General features: G+C 45.2%; 1 protein-coding gene across 4 annotated transcripts in view; it reads right to left on the reverse strand.

The window, feature by feature from the left end:
* Positions 1-485: 485 nt before the first annotated feature.
* Positions 486-21076, reverse strand: part of LOC134341194 (uncharacterized) — a 42252-nt gene continuing 21661 nt past the window's right edge. Inside the window, exons 7-9 of one of the 4 annotated variants that reach the window (XR_010016727.1) lie at positions 16932-17069; positions 13546-13875; positions 10734-11333 (exon numbers count right to left, since the gene is read on the reverse strand). Coding sequence is in view for 1 of the 4 variants with exons in the window: in XM_063039014.1 (XP_062895084.1) it covers positions 13815-13875 (61 nt within the window). In the remaining 3 variants the exon portion in view is untranslated. Of the gene's footprint in view, positions 709-10733; positions 13876-16931; positions 17070-21076 lie in introns of those variants that run through there. The other 3 variants (XR_010016726.1, XR_010016725.1, XM_063039014.1) reach the window with 3 other exon arrangements.

The following is a 21076-nucleotide window of genomic DNA, read 5'->3' on the forward strand; positions in this document are numbered from 1 at the left end:
AATTACGAGGGGTGATTGATAAGTTTGTGGCCTGGGGTTGAAGGAGTCAATTTTAGAAAACCTAGCACATTTATTTTTCAACATAGTCCCCTCCTACATTTACACACTTAGTCCAGCAGTCGTGGAGAATATGGATCTTGGATCTCCAGAAAGTGTCCACAGCAGGGGTGATTGATAAGTTCGTGGCCCTGGCCTAAGGTAGAAGGAGATGAGTTATACAGCTCTCGTTACATGCTCATGCAGTTCATCTCTTTCAGTGATTATGCAAAAAGTTTGAAGTTAATAACCCATCTTATTCTGCCTTAGGCCACAAACTTATCAATCACCCCTGCGCTGGGCACTTTCCGGAGATCCAAGATCCATATGCTCCACGACTACTGGACTAATTGTGTAAATGTAGGGGGGGGGGACTATGTTGAAAAATAAATGTGCTAGGTTTTCTAAAATTGACTCCTTCTACCCCAGGCCACAAACTTATCAATCACCCCTCGTATAATTAATTTACTGGACTTGTATAATGAAGAGAAAGAAATAGAATTAGAATCACTGTCAGACGTTTGTAATTGCATCGACATGTTGGGCCCAGGATAGATCTTCAGAGATATCAACACCCGGGGACTTGAAACTGCTCACACTTCCCACTGCTGATCCCTCGATGAGAACCGGTGTCTGCTGTCAGCTGTTGAGTAATTTGTTGTTTTTCAGCAGCTGTACAGGGTAAAAACATAAAAATACTATAAGTTACAACATAAATAGTGTCAAAAAAGAATACTGATTCATGGTCCAATCAGACACCTGATGGGAGAGGGGAAGAGGCTTTCCTGAATTGTTGAGAAGAGAAAGAGTTAGATGTCGTGTTAGGGTTAAATAACCCAATGGGAGTGAAGAAGCTGTTGTGGAAACTTTATATTTGGGTCTTTGTCCTCCTGTACTTCCTGACTGAGGTAGCATTCAGAAGAGGACAAGGTCCAAATGGTGGATAACACCTAACTGAATCAGAATCGGGTTAGATATCGCTGGCATATATCATGAAAAATGTTGTTTTGTGGCAGCAGACCATTGCAATCCATAATATAAAACTATAAATTACAATAAAGAAATATATTATTATTAAATTAAATAAGTAGCGAAAAATGAGCAAAAAAACTAAAGAAAACAGAGGTAGTGCACATGGATTCATGCTTCATTCAAAAATCTGATGGGAAGAAGCTATTCTTAAACCATTGAGTGTGTTCCTTCAGACTTCCATAACTCCTCCCTGATGGTAGCAATGAGAAGAGGGCATGTCCTGAATGGTGATGAGGGTCCTCAATGATGGGTGCAGCCTTTTTGAGGCTTTGCCTTTTGAAGGTGTCCTTGATGCTGGGAGGCTAGTGCCCATGATGGCGCTGGCTAATTTTGCAACTTTGTGCAGCTTTTTCTGATTCCGCACAGTAGCCCCCTCCATACCCGATAGTGATGCAACCAATTAGAATGCCCTCCATAGTATATTGGCAGAAATTTGCTCCAGTCTCTGGTGACATAACAAGTCCCCTCAATCTCCCAATGAATTATAGCCACTCTCATGCCTTTTTAGATGTGGTCCTGTGCAATGAGACAGGTAGAATTAGCAAGTTTGCAGTTAGGGATGCTCTTGGAAAGAGTGATCACAGTGTGATTGAGTTTCTCATACAAATGAAGGTGTAATAGTTCAATCTAAAACCAGTGTATTATGCCTAAACAATGAGTCTACAATGGGATGAGGGAGGATTTGGGTAGTGTAGACTGGGAATACAGGCTATATGGTGGGAAAATTGAGGAACGGTGGAAGACTTTCAAACAGATTTTTCACGATGCTCAACAAAAGTATATTCCAGTGAAAAACAAGGACAATAAAGGCATGGAGAGCCAGCCTTGGATAACTAGGGAAATAAAAGATGGCATTAATACTGATTCATGGTCCAATCAGAAACCTGATTGGAGAGAGAAAGAGGCTTTCCTGGCAATTTGTTTATTTATTTATCTATCTATCTATTTATTGAGACACAGCAGGGAACAGGCTCTTCCACCCTTTGAGCCGTGCTGCCCAGCAACCCCCGATTTAACCCGAGCCTAATCACAGGACAATTTACAATGACTGATTAACCTTTCAAAGGTACGTCTTCGGACTATGGGAGGAAACCGGAGCAACTGGAGAAAACCCATGTACTCTATGGGGAGGACGTGCAGACTCCTTACAGGCGACATTGGAATTGAACTCCAGACTTCAGTGCCCCAAGGTACAATAGTGTCATTCCAACCACAGTGTTACCATGGAAACCAACATATTGATGAAATGATGAAGAAGGCACAACAGCAGCTTTATTTTATTAGGAGTTTAAGGAGATTTGGTCAGTCGCCAAGACTAGCAAATCTCTCTAGATGTACTGTGGAGAGTATTCTAACTGGTTACATCACCGTCTGGTATGGAGAGGACACTGCACAGGATTGGAAAGAGCTGCAGAGAGTCATAGACTCAGCCACTCCATCAAGGACACGAGTCTCCTCACCATCGAGGACAACCTCAAAAGGTGATGATTCAAAAAGTTGAGATCCATCATTAGGGACTCCATCACACAAGACATGCCCTCTTCTCATTGCTACCACCAAAGTGGAGATACTGGAGTCTGACAATGCACACTCAATGTTTCAGGAAGAACTTCCCCTCTGCTGTCAGATTTCTGATCAGACAATGAACACTACCACACCAGATTTGCTCACTTTTTGAAATAAGTAACAAATTTCATGACATATGTTACTGATCACAAAACGGATTTTAATTCTGGGGCCTTGTAAGATGGCCTGCTCCCCATCAGTGACACCAAGTGTAGATGGGGCAACTGTTTTCTGTCATCTTTAGTTTCCAGTTGCTTGTCAGTTTACACGTCTTTCTCCCTCCCACACTGCCCCGTCTCTCCTACACCTTTTCCATCGTAACCAAGAGGCCAAACACTAACTGGAAGACCCACATCTCATTGAAAGTTGTTCCAAACTCTAGGAGTAGCCATGGACGCCTGCATGGGCCTCATCTATGCCTGCCTCTTCATTGGCTATGCAGAAAAGTCCATGTTCCAAGCCTTCCCAGTTATTGCTCCCCAACTCTTCCTCCACTACATTGACTGGTTTGGTGCTGCTTCACGCACCCTTGCTGAGCTCATCAATTTCATCAACTGTGCCTCTAACTTCCAGCCTACCCTTAACTGACCTGGTCCATTTCTGACACCTCCCTCCCCTTTCTCATCTGTCTGCCCTTTTCCATTCCTCATCTCTCTGTCTCCCTTTTCCCATTTCTCATCTTTCTGTCTCCATCACTCAGGATCTCACGTGACCTGTACATGCTGGCTGTATGGTGAAAAAGGCACAACTGTGCCTCTTTCACCACAGACAGTTGAAGAGGTTTGGTAGGGACCACCACCGCCCCCCAAATTCTAAGAACTTTCTACAGGAACATGATTGAGATCATCCTGACTGGGTGTACCACTGCCTGGTATGGGAACTGTACTTCCCTTAATCGCAGGACACTGCAGAAAGTGGTGTGGACAGCCCAGTGCATCTGAAGTTGTGAACTTTCCCCTATTCAGGACATTGACAAAGACAGATGTGTAAAAAGGGTTTGAAGGATCATTGGAGATGATCATCTCAACCACAATCTGTTCCATCTGCTCCTATCTGGGAAACAGAACCGCAGCATAAAAGCCAGGACCAATAGGCTCCGGGACAGCTTCTTCCACCAGGCCATCAGACTGATTAATTCATGCTGATGCAACTGTATTTCTATGTTATATTGACTATCCTGTTGTACATAATATTTATTAGAAATTACTATAAATTGCACTTTGCACATTTGAACGGAGATGTAACATAAAGATTTTTACTCCTCATGTATATGAAGGATGTAAGTAATAAAGTCAATTCAATTCAATTCATTCCTGGAGCCAAACTTCGACTGACTTATTTTATAAACCTACCGATTTCCATGGTTATCTTGACTATACCTCTTCCCACTCTGTCTCATGAAAAAATGCTATTCCCATTTTATTCTGACACTTCTGTTCCCTTTCTCAACTTCCGACTCTTCCCTATCCTTTCCCGACTTCCGACACTTCCCTTCCCTTTCTCGATTTCCGATGCTTCCCTTCCCTTTCTTGATCTCACTGCTTCTATCTCCGGAGACAGCTTGTCCATTGATTTCCATTATAAACCAACGGTCTCTCACAGCTACCTGGACTGTACCTCATCCCACCCTGCTACTTGTAAAAACACCAAGCTCTTCTCTCAATTCCTCTGTCTCTGCCGCATCTGCTCTCAGGATGAGTTTCTTCATTCCAAGATGAAGGAGATGTCCTCCTTTTTCAAAGAAAAGGGCTTCCCTTCCTTCACCATCAATGCTGCGCTCAACCTCATTTCTTCCATTTCATGCATGTCTGTTATTACCCCATCCCCCTGCCACATTACCAGGATAGGGTTCCTCTTGTCTTTACCTACCACCCCACCAGAATCCACGTCCAGTGCATAATGCTCTGAAACTTCCGCCACCCCCAACTGGATCTCACCACCAAACACATCTTTCCCTTCACTCCCACTTTCTGCTTTCCGCAGGGATCGCTCCCTATTCAACTCCCTTGTCCATTCGTCCTTTCCCACTGATCTCCCTCCTGGCACTTACCCTTGCAAACACAACAAGAGCTACACCTGAATTGACACCTCCTCCCTCACTACCATCCAGGGCCCCAAACAGTCCTTCCAGGTGAGGCGGCACTTCACCTGTGAGACTGTTGGGGACAGGTACTGTGCTCAGTACTCCCGGTGTGGCCTCTTGTATATCAGTCAGACCTGACGTAGACTGGGAGACCACTTCGCCGAGCATCTACGCTCCGTCCGCCAGAATAAGTGGAATCTTCCAGTGGCCACCCATTTTAATTCCATTTCCCATTCTCATTCTGATATGTCCATCCTTGGCCTCCTCCATTGTTGGGAAAAGGCTACACTTAGGTTGGACTTTTATTCCGTGTGGGTAGTCTCTAACCTGATGGCATAAACATTGATTTCTCAAACTTTCAGTTATACCTCCCCCCACTTCACCATTTCTCATCCCCTTGTCCCTCTCTCATGTTATCTCCTTGCCTGCCCATCACCACCTCTGGTGCTCTTCCTTCCATGGCCGTCTGACTCTTTCACCAATCAACTTCCTCGCTCTTTGTTTCATCCCTCCCCTCCAAGTTTCACCCATCACCTGGTGTTTCTCTCTCTCCTCCCCCCCACATTTCAAATCTACACCTCAGTTTTGTTTTCTCCAGTCCTGCTGAAGGGTCTCAGCCTGAAACATCAGCTGTACCTTTTCCCATAGATGCTGCCTGGCCTGCTGAGTTCCACCAGCATTTTGTGTGTGTTGCTCAGATTTCCAGCATCTGCAGGTTTTCTCTTGTTTGTTCCTTTTCTCTCTTCCTCCGTCTCTGCCACATCCCTACCCAGGATGCAGCTTTCCTTTCCTGGACATCAGAGATGTCCTCCTTCTTCATAGAATGGGGTTTCCCTTCCTCCACCAATGATGCTGCCCTGAGATATGTGTCATCCACTTCCTGAACATCCGCACTCACCCCATCTTCTCTCCTCATTAACAGTGATAGAGTTCCTCTTGTCCTTACCCACCACCCTATCCAACACATCATCCACCACAATTTAAAAATGCAAACAACAGGAATTCTGCAGATGCTGGAAATTCAAGCAACACACATAAAAGTTGCTGGTGAACGCAGCAGGCCAGGCAGCATCTCTAGGAAGATGTGCAGTTGACGTTTCAGGCCGAGACCCTTCGTCAGGACTAACTGAAGGAAGAGTGAGTAAGGGATTTGAAAGTTGGAGGGGGAGGGGGAGATCCAAAATGATAGGAGAAGACAGGAGGGAGAGGGATGGAGCCAGGAGCTGGACAGGTGATTGGTAAAAGGGATACGAGAGGATCATGGGACAGGAGGTCCGGGAAGAAAGACAAAGCGGGGGGGGGGGGACCCAGAGGATGGGCAAGAGGTATATTCAGAGGGACAGAGGGAGAAAAAGGAGAGTGAGAGAAAGAATGTGTGTATAAAAATAAGTAACAGATGGGGTACGAGGGGGAGGTGGGGCATTAGCGGAAGTTAGAGAAGTCGATGTTCATGCCATCAGGTTGGAGGCTACCCAGACGGAATATAAGGTGTTGTTCCTCCAACCTGAGTGTGGTTTCATCTTTACAGTAGAGGAGGCCGTGGATAGACATGTCAGAATGGGAATGGGATGTGGAATTAAAATGTGTGGCCACTGGGAGATCCTGCTTTCTCTGGCGGACAGAACATAGGTGTTCAGCAAGGCAGTCTCCCAGTCTGCGTCGGGTCTCGCCAATATATAAAAGGCCACATCGGGAGCACCGGACGCAGTATATCACCCCAGCTGACTCACAGGTGAAGTGTCGCCTCACCTGGAAGGACTGTTTGGGGCCCTGAATGGTGGTAAGGGAGGAAGTGTAAAGGCATGTGTAGCATTTGTTCCGCTTACACGGATAATTGCCAGGAGGGAGATCAGTGGGGAGGGATGGAGGGGACAAATGGACAAGGGAGTCACGTAGGGAGCGATCCCTGCGGAATGCAGAGAGAGGTGGGGAGGGAAAGATGTGCTTAGTGGTGGGATCCCGTTGGAGGTGGCGGAAGTTACAGAGAATAATATGTTGGACCCGGAGGGTGGTGGGGTGGTAGGTGAGGACCAGGGGAACCCTATTCCTAGTGGGGTGGCGGGAGGATAGAGTGAGAGCAGATGTACGTGAAATAGGGGAGATGCGTTTAAGAGCAGAGTTGATAGTGGTGGAAGGGAAGCCCCTTTCTTTAAAAAAGGAAGACGTCTCCCTCGTCCTAGAATGAAAAGCCTCATCCTAAGAGCAGATGCGGCGGAGACGGAGGAATTGCGAGAAGGGGATGGCGTTTTTGCAAGAGACAGGGTGAGAAGAGGAATAGTCCAGATAGCTGTGAGAGTCAGTGGGCTTATAGTAGACATCAGTGGATAGGCTGTCTCCAGAGACAGAGACAGAAAGATCCAGAAAGGGGAGGGAGGTGTCGGAAATGGACCAGGTAAACTTGAGGGCAGGGTGAAAGTTGGAGGCAAAGTTAATAAAGTCAACAAGCTCTGCATGCGTGCAGGAAGCAGCGCCAATGCAGTCGTCGATGTAGCGAAGGAAAAGTGGGGGACAGATACCAGAATAGGCGCGGAACATAGATTGTTCCACAAAGCCAACAAAAAGGCAGGCATAGCTAGGACCCATACGGGTGCCCATAGCTACACCTTTAGTTTGGAGGAAGTGGGAGGAGCCAAAGGAGAAATTATTAAGAGTAAAGACTAATTTCGCTAGACGGAGCAGAGTGGTGGTAGAGGGGAACTGATTAGGTCTGGAATCCAAAAAGAAGCGTAGAGCTTTGAGCCCTTCCTGATGGGGGATGGAAGTATATAAGGACTGGACATCCATGGTGAAAATAAAGCGGTGGGGGCCAGGGAACTTAAAATCATCGAAAAGTTTAAGAGCGTGATAAGTGTCGCGAACATAGGTAGGAAGGGATTGAACAAGGGGTGATAAAACAGTGTTGAGGTATGCAGAAACGAGTTCGGTGGGGCAGGAGCAAGCTGAGACAATAGGTCGGCCAGGACAGGCAGGTTTGTGGATCTTGGGTAGGAGGTAGAAACGGGAAGTGCGGGGTGTGGGAACTATAAGGTTGGTAGCAGTGGATGGGAGATCCCCTGAGCGGATAAAGTCGGTGGTGGTGTGGGAGACAATGGCCTGGTGCTCCTTAGTGGGGTCACGATCGAGGGGTAAATAAGAGGAGGTATCCGCGAGTTGTCGCTGTGCCTCGGCAAGGTAGAGGTCAGTACGCCAGACTACAACAGCACCCCCCTTATCGGCGGGTTTAATAATAAGGTTAGGATTAGTGCGGAGGGAGTGGAGAGCAGAGCGTTCCGAAGGAGTGAGGTTGGAATGGGGACAAGGTGCGGTGAAGTCGAGACGGTTGATGTCCCGTCGGCAGTTAGCAATAAAGAGATCCAGAGCAGGCAGAAGACCAGAGCGGGGTGTCCATGAAGAAGAGGAGGGTTGAAGACGGGAGAAGGGGTCATCGGTGGGGGTGGAAGAGTCCTTGCCAAAGAAGTAGACTCGGAGACGGAGACGGCGGAAGAAAAGTTCCGTATCATGGCGAACACGGAACTCGCTGAGGTGTGGGCGAAGGGGGACAAAGGTGAGGCCCTTACTGAGAACAGAGCGTTCTGCCTCCGACAGTTGAAGGTCGGAGGGGATGGTAAAGACCCGGCAGGGATGAGAGCTGGGATCAGAGGGGGGAGGGGGGAGGCTGGGGGTGTCAATGGAGAGGGGAGGGTTGGGGTGAGAGGAAGATGGAGCCTCTGAGGGCCCAGGAGCTGACGGTGGGATCTGAGGAAGACGGGGCTGCGGAGTGGTGGTGGGGGAAGGGGAGATGGGAGTCACAACAGCAGCACATAAAGACCCGGCCTGGAGTTCAAGACTGGAGTCGCAGTTGGTGGTTGCGCAATCACTTTGAATGTCTCCATGGTCGTTGCTGGAGTCCGGGTTTTGAATATGCCCTGAGGTGTTGGAGCCGGCGAGATCAATGGCAGAGGCAATCTGAAGTTCATGCCTGCTAGTTTCATGGCCAGCAGGCTCTGGAGTCCGTAGATGTAGGATCTTGCGATCTTTGCCTAACATGACAAAGTCAAAAAAACGGCGATTGCAGGCGTGGATCCGACGGAGGATGAAATAACGGGTAGGACCATTACAGATGGCGAAGAAAGTGTCCCGAAGGTGTGGAAGGGTCTGGGATAGGGACACCAAGTACCTCCTCATCCCGACCACAATTTCTGCATCTCCAAAGAGATCCTACCAATAATCATGTCTCTACCTCCCACCTCTCTCCGCTTTCTGCAGGAATTGTTCTCTCCGTGATTCACTTGTCCATTCATCCTAGGAAAAAAATCCCTCCCCTCCCCTCCATCTATCCCCCAATCTGGGCTCTCACCTCTTCTCACCTGCCAATCACCTCCCCCTGGGTCCCCTCCTCCTTCCCTTTCTCCTATGCTCCACGTTCCTCTCTGATTAGATTCCTTCCTTACCAGCCGTTTATCTTTCCGACCCACGACTTCACCTTCCACCTTCTAGCTATCCTCCATCCCCTCCCCCCACCTTATTATTCTTGCATCGGCCTCTTCATTTCTAGTCCTGAAGAAGGGTCTTGGACTGAAATGACGACAGTTCATTCATTTCCGTAGACGCTGTGTTCCTCTGGGAATTGTGTGTGTTGCTTTGGAGTTCCAGCATCTGCAGAATTTCTTGTGTTTATCTCATGGGGAGAATGTTCAAACTCTTTACAGTCAGCTGTGGGATTGAACCTGGGTCACTGGCTCTGTTATAGTGTTTCACTGACCACTATGCCACCATGCAGCACAATTAATTCACCAAGACAACGAAAGTAATAGCAAGGAGAACTGAGGATGAGATACTAGAATTGTACAAACACTGACTGTGTGTGAGGAGAAGATACTAGAACTTTGTAACACTAACTGTGTGTTTAGCTTGTCCATTTCTGGTTATCCCTTTCCAGAAAGGATCTGACAGTTTTAATGGGTGGCTGAATGAGAAAAGTCAGTTGACCCTACCAATAATCATATCTCTATCTCCCACCTCTCTCCGCTTTCTGCAGGAATTGTTTTCTCCGTGATTCACTTGTCCATTCATTCTGGAAAAAAAATCCCTCCCGCTTCCCTCCCCTCCCCTCCATCTATCCCCCAATCTGGGCTCTCACCTCTTCTCACCTGCCAATCACCTCTCCCTGGGTCCCCTCCTCCTTCCCGTTTTCCTATGCTTCACTTTCCTCTCCGATTAGATTCCTTCTTTACCAGCCGTTTATCTTTCCGACCCTCATGATTTCACCTTTCACCTTCTAGATATCCTCCATCCCCTATCCCCACCTTTTTATTCCTGCATCTGCTTCTTCACTTCCAGTCCTGAAGAAGGGTCTTGGACTGAAATGTCGATAGTTTACTCATTTCCATAGATGCTGTGTTCCTCTCGGAATTGTGCGTGTTGCTTTGGAGTTCCAGCATCTGCAGAATTTCTTGTGTTTATCTCATGGGGAGAATGTTCAAACTCTTTACAGTCAGCTGTGGGATTGAACCTGGGTCACTGGCTCTGTTATAGTGTTTCGCTGACTGCTATGCCACCGTGCAGCACGATTAATTCACCAAGACACCGAAAGTAAGAGCAAGGAGAACTGAGGATGAGATAATAGAATTGTGTAACACTGACAGTGTGTGAGGAGGAGAGATTTGTAACACTAACTGTGTGTTTAGCCTAATTTACAATTAGGATAGTTTCTTTGGAAAAGTTTGGATGAAGATTTTTTTTTGAGCTGCCTACATGGCAGGGATTTGGGTAAAGAGTGTAAGAAGGATTTTTGTCCAAGGGTCATAATGGCACAAAACAGAGTCAGCATTGTGATACCAACCATCAAGTACCCATCTCTGGCTTTTTGCCTTGGCAATATCTCATTCTGTTCGGTTACTCTAAAACCCAACAGTTGGAACATTGTTATTTCCAATTTCAGGTAACCCACACCACCAGTTCTCTCCTCCACATCTAGTTTTCTTCTTCCTTTTTTCACCTTACTCTCCCCCCCCCCCTCACCACGCTCCATCTGACTATCATTCCTCCACATGTCTGGTTTAATTTACCACCCACCAGCTACCAATCTCCCCGCCCCAGCCCAGTTCTGTACAACAATGTGGGTTGAAGGGTCGGTTCCTGTTCTATAGCTTCTGTGTGGCAATCTTTTCCCTGCCTTCTCCACCCAAGTGTAGGGTTTCAACCAAACATCATCATACGGCTCCCCATAACTGCTTGACCCACTGAATTGTCCCTGTATTCTGCTTTTCCCTTTCATGGGAATTGTTGGGGAAACCTGGAGTTACAGTTCTTCTGAGAAACCCTTCAGCAGCTGGAAATGACTGTTTATTGAGACAACCGTTCAGGAGTTGTGCAAGGTATGAGCATGAATATTACATTTTGCACACAACAGTTCCTGAGGAGACATCATATTGTGTGTAAGGAAAGAAAATCAGTACCAGATCGGGTCTGACCATTACATCATCACTGTGAGAGACTTGTCGATGTTTCTGACCATATTATACAGAGCATACAGGGCAAGAATGCATTTTGCCCTCTCGATCTGACCACTCCATTGATTTGAAACCACAAACATGGAACACATTTCCATCCCAATAGATTCTGACAACCTCTTAAACTGAAGAAAGGAGAGAGACAAGTGTTACTGTAATCATAAACTCAAAGAGATTACACATTATACATCTTTAATCTGTAGATGAAACACAATTACTTATCATTAATCTCTCTGCTGATTTTGAGATCCTGCTGTGCACATATTGGCTATTGTTTTTTGACACCACAACATGGACACACACCTCTGGTAGAAATTCTCTGGGTTTACTGAGGTTCTATTGTAACAGCACTGTATCGATATCACTGCTCCCAATTACAAATTATCACTGCCTTTCTCAACCTTTTCGCCCTGGAGGAATGCTTGAAATAATTTTCAGGTCTCAGAGAAAACCCTGCTTAAAATTATGATATCTATAGCTCACAGTACATTAGCCTGATCAGTAAGTAGATATAATAATCAAAAATAATTGTGTGTTCTTTTGAGTAGAGAATGAATTTTTAGCCAACCTTTCTTGAAAAAATAACAGATAGTTAAGCTTAGCTTACCTTTCTGAAAATTAATCTCTTTCTTTCCCTTTCATAAATGTTAAAAACTCATAAGGTAAGCATAAGAAGTTTCTCAATTTTGAGTCAAACAAGATCAGCACACATAGATTCAACTGCATGTAGTAAGAGATTTGTGTGCTCGTTGTCCAGGTTTTCACAGTTTTCACAGACATAGTGGAGAGAGTGTCCAGTTTCAGGTTTCAGAAGACCTTACATGGTCCACTAACACCACAGCAATAGTTAAGAAAGCACAGCAATGCTTGTTTTTCCTCAGGACGCTGAAGGAAGCTGGTCTAACTGAACAGATGCTGGTGACCTTTTACCGCTGCACCATAGAGAGCATCTTAACATACTGCATCTCTGTGTGGTATCTCAGTTGTTCAGCAGCTGAAAGGAAAGCGCTTCAGCGGGTTGTCTCTAGCGCACAGAAGATCATTGGGACACAGCTCCCAGCCCTGGAGGACATTTACAGCTCATGCTGCCTAAGGAAAGCTACAAGCATCTGTAAGGACAATACACACCCATTGCAATCATCTGCTTGAACTTTTTCCATCTGGCAGACGTTATAAGATTTTCTATGCCCGCACTTCCAGACTGAAAAATAGCTTTTTCCCCCAGAGTTATAATTGCTCTGAACCATCGATCAAGCATCATCCATAAATTGTTATATTGTTACTTTAATACTGGTTTTATGGCTGTCATGTATCTGAGTTGTGCTTTTGTACTGCTGGACATTGCTTGTACTGGCTGGTTACTTAATTTTATTTATTGTTTATTTATTTTATTTGTTGTTTTATAGCATTGAGTACGAGAGTTGCAAACTCATTTTTGTTGTATTGGTGCATGACAAATTGTACTATGCAATGACAATAAAGATATTTCATTTCATTTCAGTTCATTTTTTAAACATTGTGGAGTGAACAGGTCTTAAAGCTAACTTGCTTCCTGAATCCTTTTACTGACTGTGACTTTATTTTCAAAAAGTTTTAATCTGTTTGTTTTGAGATTCCAATCATCATTTAAAATAATCAACACTTATGTGTCATATGACAGTGATTTGTAGTTAAATGTCCTTTAAACTTTGCTGGAGCCATTGCTACATTTATAGGTTATTTGCCACAGCCAAGACAGAATGGAATAGGACAACTTGGATCACCAGCCCATGTAAAAACTACTGATAAGCAGCTTTCATTGTAAAGACGGAGTTTTTTGTGTCCATCATTGCACTAGTGCAGTGAAATGTCTCAGAAGATTGTAATTTTTCATCATTAATCTTATCAGAATTGTCCAAAGGCCTAGGCCTAGAATCCTCCTCTTCCATCTCATACCTCTTCAAAAATCAACACAATGGACCATGTTTAGAATGAAAATTTCCTTCCGATTTTCTACGACACTGGTAGTTTTCTCACTCCCATAAGTCAGTCAGTGGCAGATAAAGGGAAATTGGTAGAGTTTAATTGGGAGGAAGAGGCTGACATCACAGCCCAAATCCATTCAATGCTTGAAAAACACTCTCCACACTCCTCAACAGCCTACCGTCCTCCCTTCTGTGCAATACCAATTATCAACCCCTATCTTGTGTCAAAAGCTGAGAATGGACTCAGGAGAATAAACACCGTCCTACTGTGCACTACCATACTGGACTGAGATGGGGCTAGCATCACGCATTGCGCAAAGTTCAAAAATTGATGTTTCTTTTTAATCCCTGCTGAGAAACCCTGAATTATTACCTTCTCCTGCAGTGGCCTGTATTCATAAATCCTCTCATGGTCGTTCTCTTCTATCCCTGATTGTTCAAACTTGGTCCCAATCACAACGCTGTAAATAGCTATAAATACAATAATAAGTTACAACAGAATGGTGACAACAGTGAAACAGACTAACAGAAAGTACTCACATTTCTGTGCCATGACAGTGTGTAACTCCTTCAACTGGTTCATTGTGTGGTCACCGATGGTGTCGTCAGAGCTAATGTTAGAAATGAAGGCAACTCCATGAATTACATTTTCCGGAATAACTGGATACTCGTCAACATCCGAGTCAGGATTGAAACTGTGTAACTAAGTGAGACAATGAAGAACTGGTTACAGAGGAAGCAGCAGGAACACTGATGATCACAATCACTCAGCACTGAGGTGGCTGTTCAAATAATAGGGAATGCTGGGAACACTCATCAGGTCAGGCAGCGTCTGTGGAGAGAAGACCAGGTCAATGGTTCAGGTCCAGGTGGAGCTGAAAATGAAGGAAACGTTCAGGTTGTAAGAAAGGTCACTGAGAAGAGTGGTGGATAGGAAAATGGGAATACCTTTGGGTAAGTGAGACTAGGGTATAGAATGGGACCAAATGTATCAGCATTATTGATAAAGGAACATGATTTGGAGAGACAATTAACCCCCAGCCCCTGCATTACCTGTATCCTGCGATTTCAGTGAGGAAGTGGATGCAGTGTTCATCATCTTCCCAGTTTCTATTTATTCCACACCGTCCCACATTTGCAAAGAGAGTAAAGATGAGCTCAGTGTTTGAGACAGACAAAGAGGACAGTGGAGCTACAGACATTGGCAGAAGGGAAAATGCTGGATCAACTGTAAAGGGCGTGGGAACAGGGTACTTGGAAACAACAGTAGGTTTGGGAGGAGAATGTAGATTTCTGAAAGGAAGTTTGACAAGTGTGCTAAGAGATTTGTGACATCTAACTCACAGTGTAAATTAGGGAAAGCCAGTTAATGTGGTGTACTTGTACGTACAGTGGCCCCGTAACGTGACACACACAGATTATGAGCAAAATCAGAATGCCTGATTCAGTGAGTAATAGACTGATGTGAACTGAGGATTAGTGAATGGAATCAAACAGATCAGGAATACACAGCTTAGTTTTGGATGGGAAACCAAACAGAGATCGGTGGTGATGAAGGGTCTTAATCCTGGATATTCTCAAGTTGTATTGGTTGCTAACACAAATGACACATTTCACTATGTTTTGATGTACGTGTGATTAATAAATGAATCTGAACATGTAACATTAACTTTAGTTCTCTCTCCATAGATGCTACCTGATCTGCTGAGTGTTTCCAGCATTCTATTTTTGTTTCAGGTTTCCTACACCTGCAGGTTTCTGATTTTCATTCAGAGATGAGGGCTTGTGTCCCAGCTGTTCACAATCGACCCCAATCACCTGGATGAAAGGATCAAGTGCACCGTATGCAAGTTTCGTGATGGCAGTGTGGGCCGTGAGAAGGATATGGAGTGGAGAAGTTTCAGTGGTACAGACATAACAGGTGAAATGTAACGTGAATAATAACGTGCCATTGTTGGCAGAATTTCAGATGGTCATGAGGGGGCATACAGGAGTGAGATATACCAGCTAGATGAGTGGTGTCACAGCAACAACCTTGCACTCAGTGTCACTAGGACCAAAGAACTGATTGTGAACTTCAGAAAGGATAAGACAAGGGAAATCACACCAGTCCTCAGAGGGATCAGAAGTGGAAAGAGTGAGAAATTTCACATTTCTGGTTGTCAATATCTGAGGATCTAACTGGACCCAACATGTCGATGTAGCTACATAGAACGCACAACAGTGACTATATTTCATGAGGAGTGAGTAGATTTGGTATTTCACCAAAATCACTCACAATTTTCTACAGATGTACCGTGGGGAGCATTCTGACTGGGTGGGTGCATCACCGTCTGGAATGGGTTGGGGGGGGGTGCGGGTGTCAGTGGCTACTCCACAGGATCCATAGTCATTTCCAGGACATCTTCAAGCAGCATTGTCTCATAAATGGTCGACATCCATCATTATGGACCTCCCCCCCACCCCACCCCGGTCACCCAGATCATGCCTTGTTCTCATCAGAAAGGAAGTTCAGGAGCATGAATCACACTCAGTGATTCTGAATGGCCTTATCCCCCTTGCTATCCATTTTCTGAATGAACATCAAACCCATGAACACAACCTCACCACTTTTATTTTTATTTGTGCTCTACTTATTTAACTATAAATAACAGTAATTCACAATTTTTTTTCTATTATGTATTGCATTGTACTGCTGCAGGCAAAAGTCAACAGATTTTATGATATACGTTGGTGATATTAAACCTGAATCTGGTTCTGATACTCTGACGTGTCAACCTTGGTGGGAACTACAGGAAGCTGGAGTATTTTTAAACAGTGAGATCTGGGCATCCGTATATATGGATCATTGAAAATGAACAGAGACACCACAACCGATTATAATATGGAAAAGCCTGGTGCAGGATCTTGTTACAAAATGTCAACCATCCTTTGCCTCACCAGATGTGTCCAAACGGCGAGTTCTCCCAACAGATTGTTTTGTGCTCTGTTCTACAACAACAGCAGTGTCTTGTATCTCCACATCTTTGACTGCAGGAGGATCATTGCTCAAGAATAATGACATAATTCTCCAATTACATCATGAGATTGCCCTGAGAATATTGTGTACAGATCTTCTCTCCCTACCAAAGGAGGGATGGACAAGCACTAGAGAGACTGTAGTGAATATTCTCTTCAGGTGACCTCGTGTATCTTTCCAAGACTAATCTCTGTCAATGTGTCTCCATGTGTTACTCTGGCAGTAATCTGTGTCACTGTCTCCCCGTATGTTACTCCAGGACTAATCTCTGTCACTGTGTCCCAGTGTGTTACTCCAGGACCAATCTCTGTCACTGTGTCCCAGTGTGTTACTCCAGGACTAATCTCTGTCACTGTGTCCCTGTGTGTTACTCCAGGACCAATCTCTGTCACTGTGTCCCAGTGTGTTACTCCAGGACTAATCTCTGTCACTGTGTCCCTGTGTGTTACTCCAGGACTAATCTCTGTCACTGTGTCCCTGTGTGTTACTCCAGGACTAATCTCTGTCACTGTGTCCCCGTGTGTTGCCTTTTGGTTTGGATCCTGCTCGTTTACCTGATGCACCATCCCCTCAGCCCAGGTTACACATTCATTTCCATTAAGACTTGTAACCACACCATCTGCTGAAATGTAGTAAACCTTTTCCTAGAGCAATCCCTCCTTTCTCTCTCTGAGGTTGTTCAGTGTTTAATTAGACTCCAGAGTGGGTATCAGAAATGTGACATAACCCAGAAGACTCACGTCTGTTAGATGCTGAACTCTTCCTTCCAGGATCATGTGTAACACTCTCTTTGTCTGATCTATGTTCTCCAGTGCATTCCATCCAGATGTATCCCAAAACATTATCTTCCCTGCTTTGTAGGATTTCAGCTGTGAATTCTCAAAAAAAAACATTGTTTAGCACCTTTCATGGAGAGCGAAGTTCTGTGTGATGTTGTGTTGGCCATGGTGGAATTCAAATATGCAAGAAATTAGCGAACTTGAATGCATCAAGAGAGCAGACAGACCAATTGTCTTTGTTCTTGCCATGTGCTTGGAGATGGAGGCTACCATTTTGTGGAAAATGCTGGATGTTCAAAATTAAATGTCTTGGTCAGTCATCCTTGGCACTGCAGGGTTGGCATGTAGTTGAAAAGGGTGTTTAAAGTGAGTGCATCTACGTGAAGCACTGTCACAGGAAAGCAGTATCCATCAGCAGGGACCCCCACACCGAGGACTGCTGCCAGTGGGAAGAAGGTGCAGGAGTCTCAGGACTCACAGCATCAGGTTCAATAACGATGACAACCCCTCAACCATCAGGCTCTTGAACCAAGGAGGATCACTTCACTCAACTTCACTCAACTTCAGTTGGAGATTCTGCAGTCATGAAAGAGATGCCCGGATGGTGTGTTGCTTTACAGGTGCTGTGGTCCAGGATGTCTCAGACCGACTGCAGAATATTCTCACGGGGGAGGGTGAACAGCCAGAGGTCGTGGTGCAAATTGGCGCCAATTGCAACGTAGAAAGAAGGAAGAGGTCCTGTGCAGTGGGTAGACTGAGTTAAGAAAGAGGCTGAAGAACAAGATCTCCACGGTAGATTTCTTCTTCACACAGAGAGTGGTGAATCTGTGGAATTCTCTGCCACAGCAAACTGTTGAGGCCAGTTCATTAGCTATGTTTAAAAGGAAGTTAGATATGGCCCTTGTGGCTTCAGGGGTCAGGGGGTATGGAGGGAAGGCTGGGTTCTGAGTTGGATGATCAGCCATGATCATAATAAATGGCGGTGCAGGCTCGAAGGGCCGAATGGCCTACTCCTGCACCTATTTTCTATGTTTCTATGTTTCTATGTTTCTATTTCTCCAGGTGCCACGTGCTAGTCAGAGCATAAATAAGTGCAGATGAATGAGTGGCTGAGGAACTGGTGCAGAGGGGACAGTTGTAGATTCTTGCATCATTGGAAACTCTTCTGGGGCAGAGGTGACCTGCGCAAGATGGACAGTTTATAGGTGAACTGGAGGGGAACCAATATCCTGCCTGGGAGATTCAATAGTGCTACGTGAGAGGGTATAAACTAATTTGGCAGGAGGATGAATACCAGAACACCAGATGAGAAAGTGGAGTGATGAAAGGAGTGCAGATGCCAAGGCCAGTAAAAACCTATAGGAACAAAGTAATAGATTCATTAGGACAGATGATTTGAAGTGTATGTATTTTAATGCTATTATAGGTAAAGGTGATGAACTTTGAGCGTGGATCAGTACATGGAGCTATGATGTTGTGCCCATTACAAAAACTTGGTTGAGAGGTGGACAGAATTGGGTGCTTAATATCCCAGTGATTCAATATTTTAGTAAAGATAGAGAGGGAGGCAAGGAGGGTTTGTTGCACTATTAATCAGGGACAAATCCACATCTGCACTCAGAGGGGACATAATGGGTGTCTTGTCCACTGAGTCTGTTTGGGTCAAACTAAAAAGTAGGAAGGGTGCAATCACTCTGATGGGATTGTACTACACACCCCACAATAGCCATCGGGACATTGAGGATCAGATGTACAGACAGATTGAGGGGGGAGAAGATGGTGGCGCGAGGACGGCGCGCGTGGCCATTTCAGTGATGAATATCTGTCATCTGTTGAGTAGGGGACCGTGCACAATCCTGATCTGATGGAGACAGACGTGAGAGCACAGTGAAACATCTGGAGAACTTCTGAAATGTCTGCTTTGCTATCGCTGCTACTGTGTGGTAACCGGAATCTCTGGAGCTGAAGGCCCCGAAGTCCTCGGCTTTGCGTGTTTCAGCGGCCGGGGAGAGATCGAAGGTGCTCGGCAGAGGATGGCGCCCGGGAGGCTGTATCAGAGAGGCTGCTCGGAAGCTCGGAGTTTTTGGACTGATGGACTCAGTGTCGGCTGGGGTCGGTTGCTTCCAAGGTATCGGCAAGTTGACGGTGCCTGGAGGTTTATGGCAGGGAGTTTCTCCCTTTTGCCGCCTGCTATCGAGGACTCGGGAGTCGATTGACTCAGGACTTTGAGACTTTTTTTTACTGTGCCCATGGTCTGTTCTTCATCAAATTATGGTATTGCTTTGCACTGCTCTAACTATATGTTATAATTATGTGGTTCTGTCAGTGTTAGTCTTTGGTCTGTCTTGTTTTCTGTGATATCACTCCGGAGAAACATTGTATCATTCCTTAATGTATGTATGCATTTCTAAATGACAATAAAAGAGGACTGAGTGTTCTCATAATCTAAAAAAACTCTAAAACAATAGTGTTGTTGTCATGAGGACCTTCAATTTCTGTAATATAAACTGGGACCTTTTTAGTGCAAGAGGTTTAGATCAGGCAGAATTTATTTGCTGTGCCCAGGAGGGTTTCTTAAATCAAACGTAGATCATCCATCAAGAGGTGGGTCTGTGCTGGACCTGGTGTTGGATAATGAGCCTGTCCAGGTGGTCAACCTGTCAGTAAGTGAACAGTTCGGGAACAGTGACCATAACTCCATAATCTTTAAGCAAGCTATACATAAGGATAGTATGGACCTTGTAGGACAGGGTTAAATTGGAGCAGGGAAAATCAGCAGAGCCTGAGGCAGGAGCTAGTGAGAGTTAATTGGGAACAGCTGTTTTTGCACAAGGCCACATCTGATGCACCGCGGGTGTTTAAAGAGGGATATCAGTGCCGAGTGTATAATATATGAGGGCATTTCGAAGTAAAGGAGGAGGTAGTGATTGGTTTCTAAAGAGCACAAAGTTGGATAAGTCACCAGCACCTATTGGGATATATTCCAGGTTATTGAGAGAGGTCAGAGAAGAGATTACCGGGATCTCGACCAATATCTTCATGTCCTTTCGAGCCACAGGCAAGCTCCTGGGGCACTGGCAATACTTTTCCATTCTTCATGGAGGGAGGGGAGGGAACGTCGACTCAGACCACGAGAGGCCTGCGTCGGGCATTTTCATGCCTTACAAGGTGCAGATTGGAATTCTGTGTGGGGCGCCACTCCTCACACAGACTAGAGCAATGTGTGATTAAGTGCCTTGCTCAAGGGCACAAACACACTGCCACAGCTGCCTTGAGGTAACTAGACGAATGCCTTAACCACTTGGCCACGTGCCCAACACAAAGGGAAGCATGAAGGCAGGCAGGTATAATCTTGGAATCTATCGGCCAGTGAGTTTCACATCAGGAGCAGGGAAGTTTCTGGAGAGAGTTCTCAGGGATAGGATTTACAAACATTTAGAAAACCATAGTCTAAAGCTTTGTGCAGGGCAAATTATGTCTTACCAATTTGATTGAAGTTTTTGACAGGGTGATGGAGGTGATCGATGACAGTAGAGCTGTGAATGTTGTCCACTTGTATTTTAGTATAACGTTTGACAAGGTCCCTCATGGGATGCTCATCCAGATGATTCAGATGCATGGGATCAATGGTGAGTTGGACATTTTGATCCAGAATTGGCTTGCCCAGAGAAGACAGAGGGCAGTAGTTGAATGGATTTGTTTGAGCTGGAGGAATTTAAGTAGTGGTGATCCATAGGGATCTGTACTGGAACCTCTGCTCTTTGTGATGTATATAAATGACCTGGATGAACGTGTAGATGATCAGGTTAGTAAGATTGCAGATGATACAAAGATTGGTGGTGTTGTGGATATCGTGGATGACTGGCAAAGAATACAGCAGGATAGAGATCAGTTACAGAAATGGGCAGAGAAATGGCAGGTGGAGTTTAACCCAGCAAAATGTGAAGTGTTGCATCTTGGTAGGTGAAATGTAAAGAGTCAGTGCACTGTTAAACACAAAACCCTCAACAGTGTTGATGTGCAGAGAAGAAATCCAAGTTCATAGTTCCCTGGAAGTGGCTGCACAGATTGAGACATCGAGTTCAGATGTCAGGAAATTATGTAAC

The sequence above is a fragment of the Mobula hypostoma genome (assembly GCF_963921235.1).
Source record: "Mobula hypostoma chromosome 8 unlocalized genomic scaffold, sMobHyp1.1 SUPER_8_unloc_4, whole genome shotgun sequence".
Taxonomy (NCBI): domain Eukaryota; kingdom Metazoa; phylum Chordata; class Chondrichthyes; order Myliobatiformes; family Myliobatidae; genus Mobula; species Mobula hypostoma.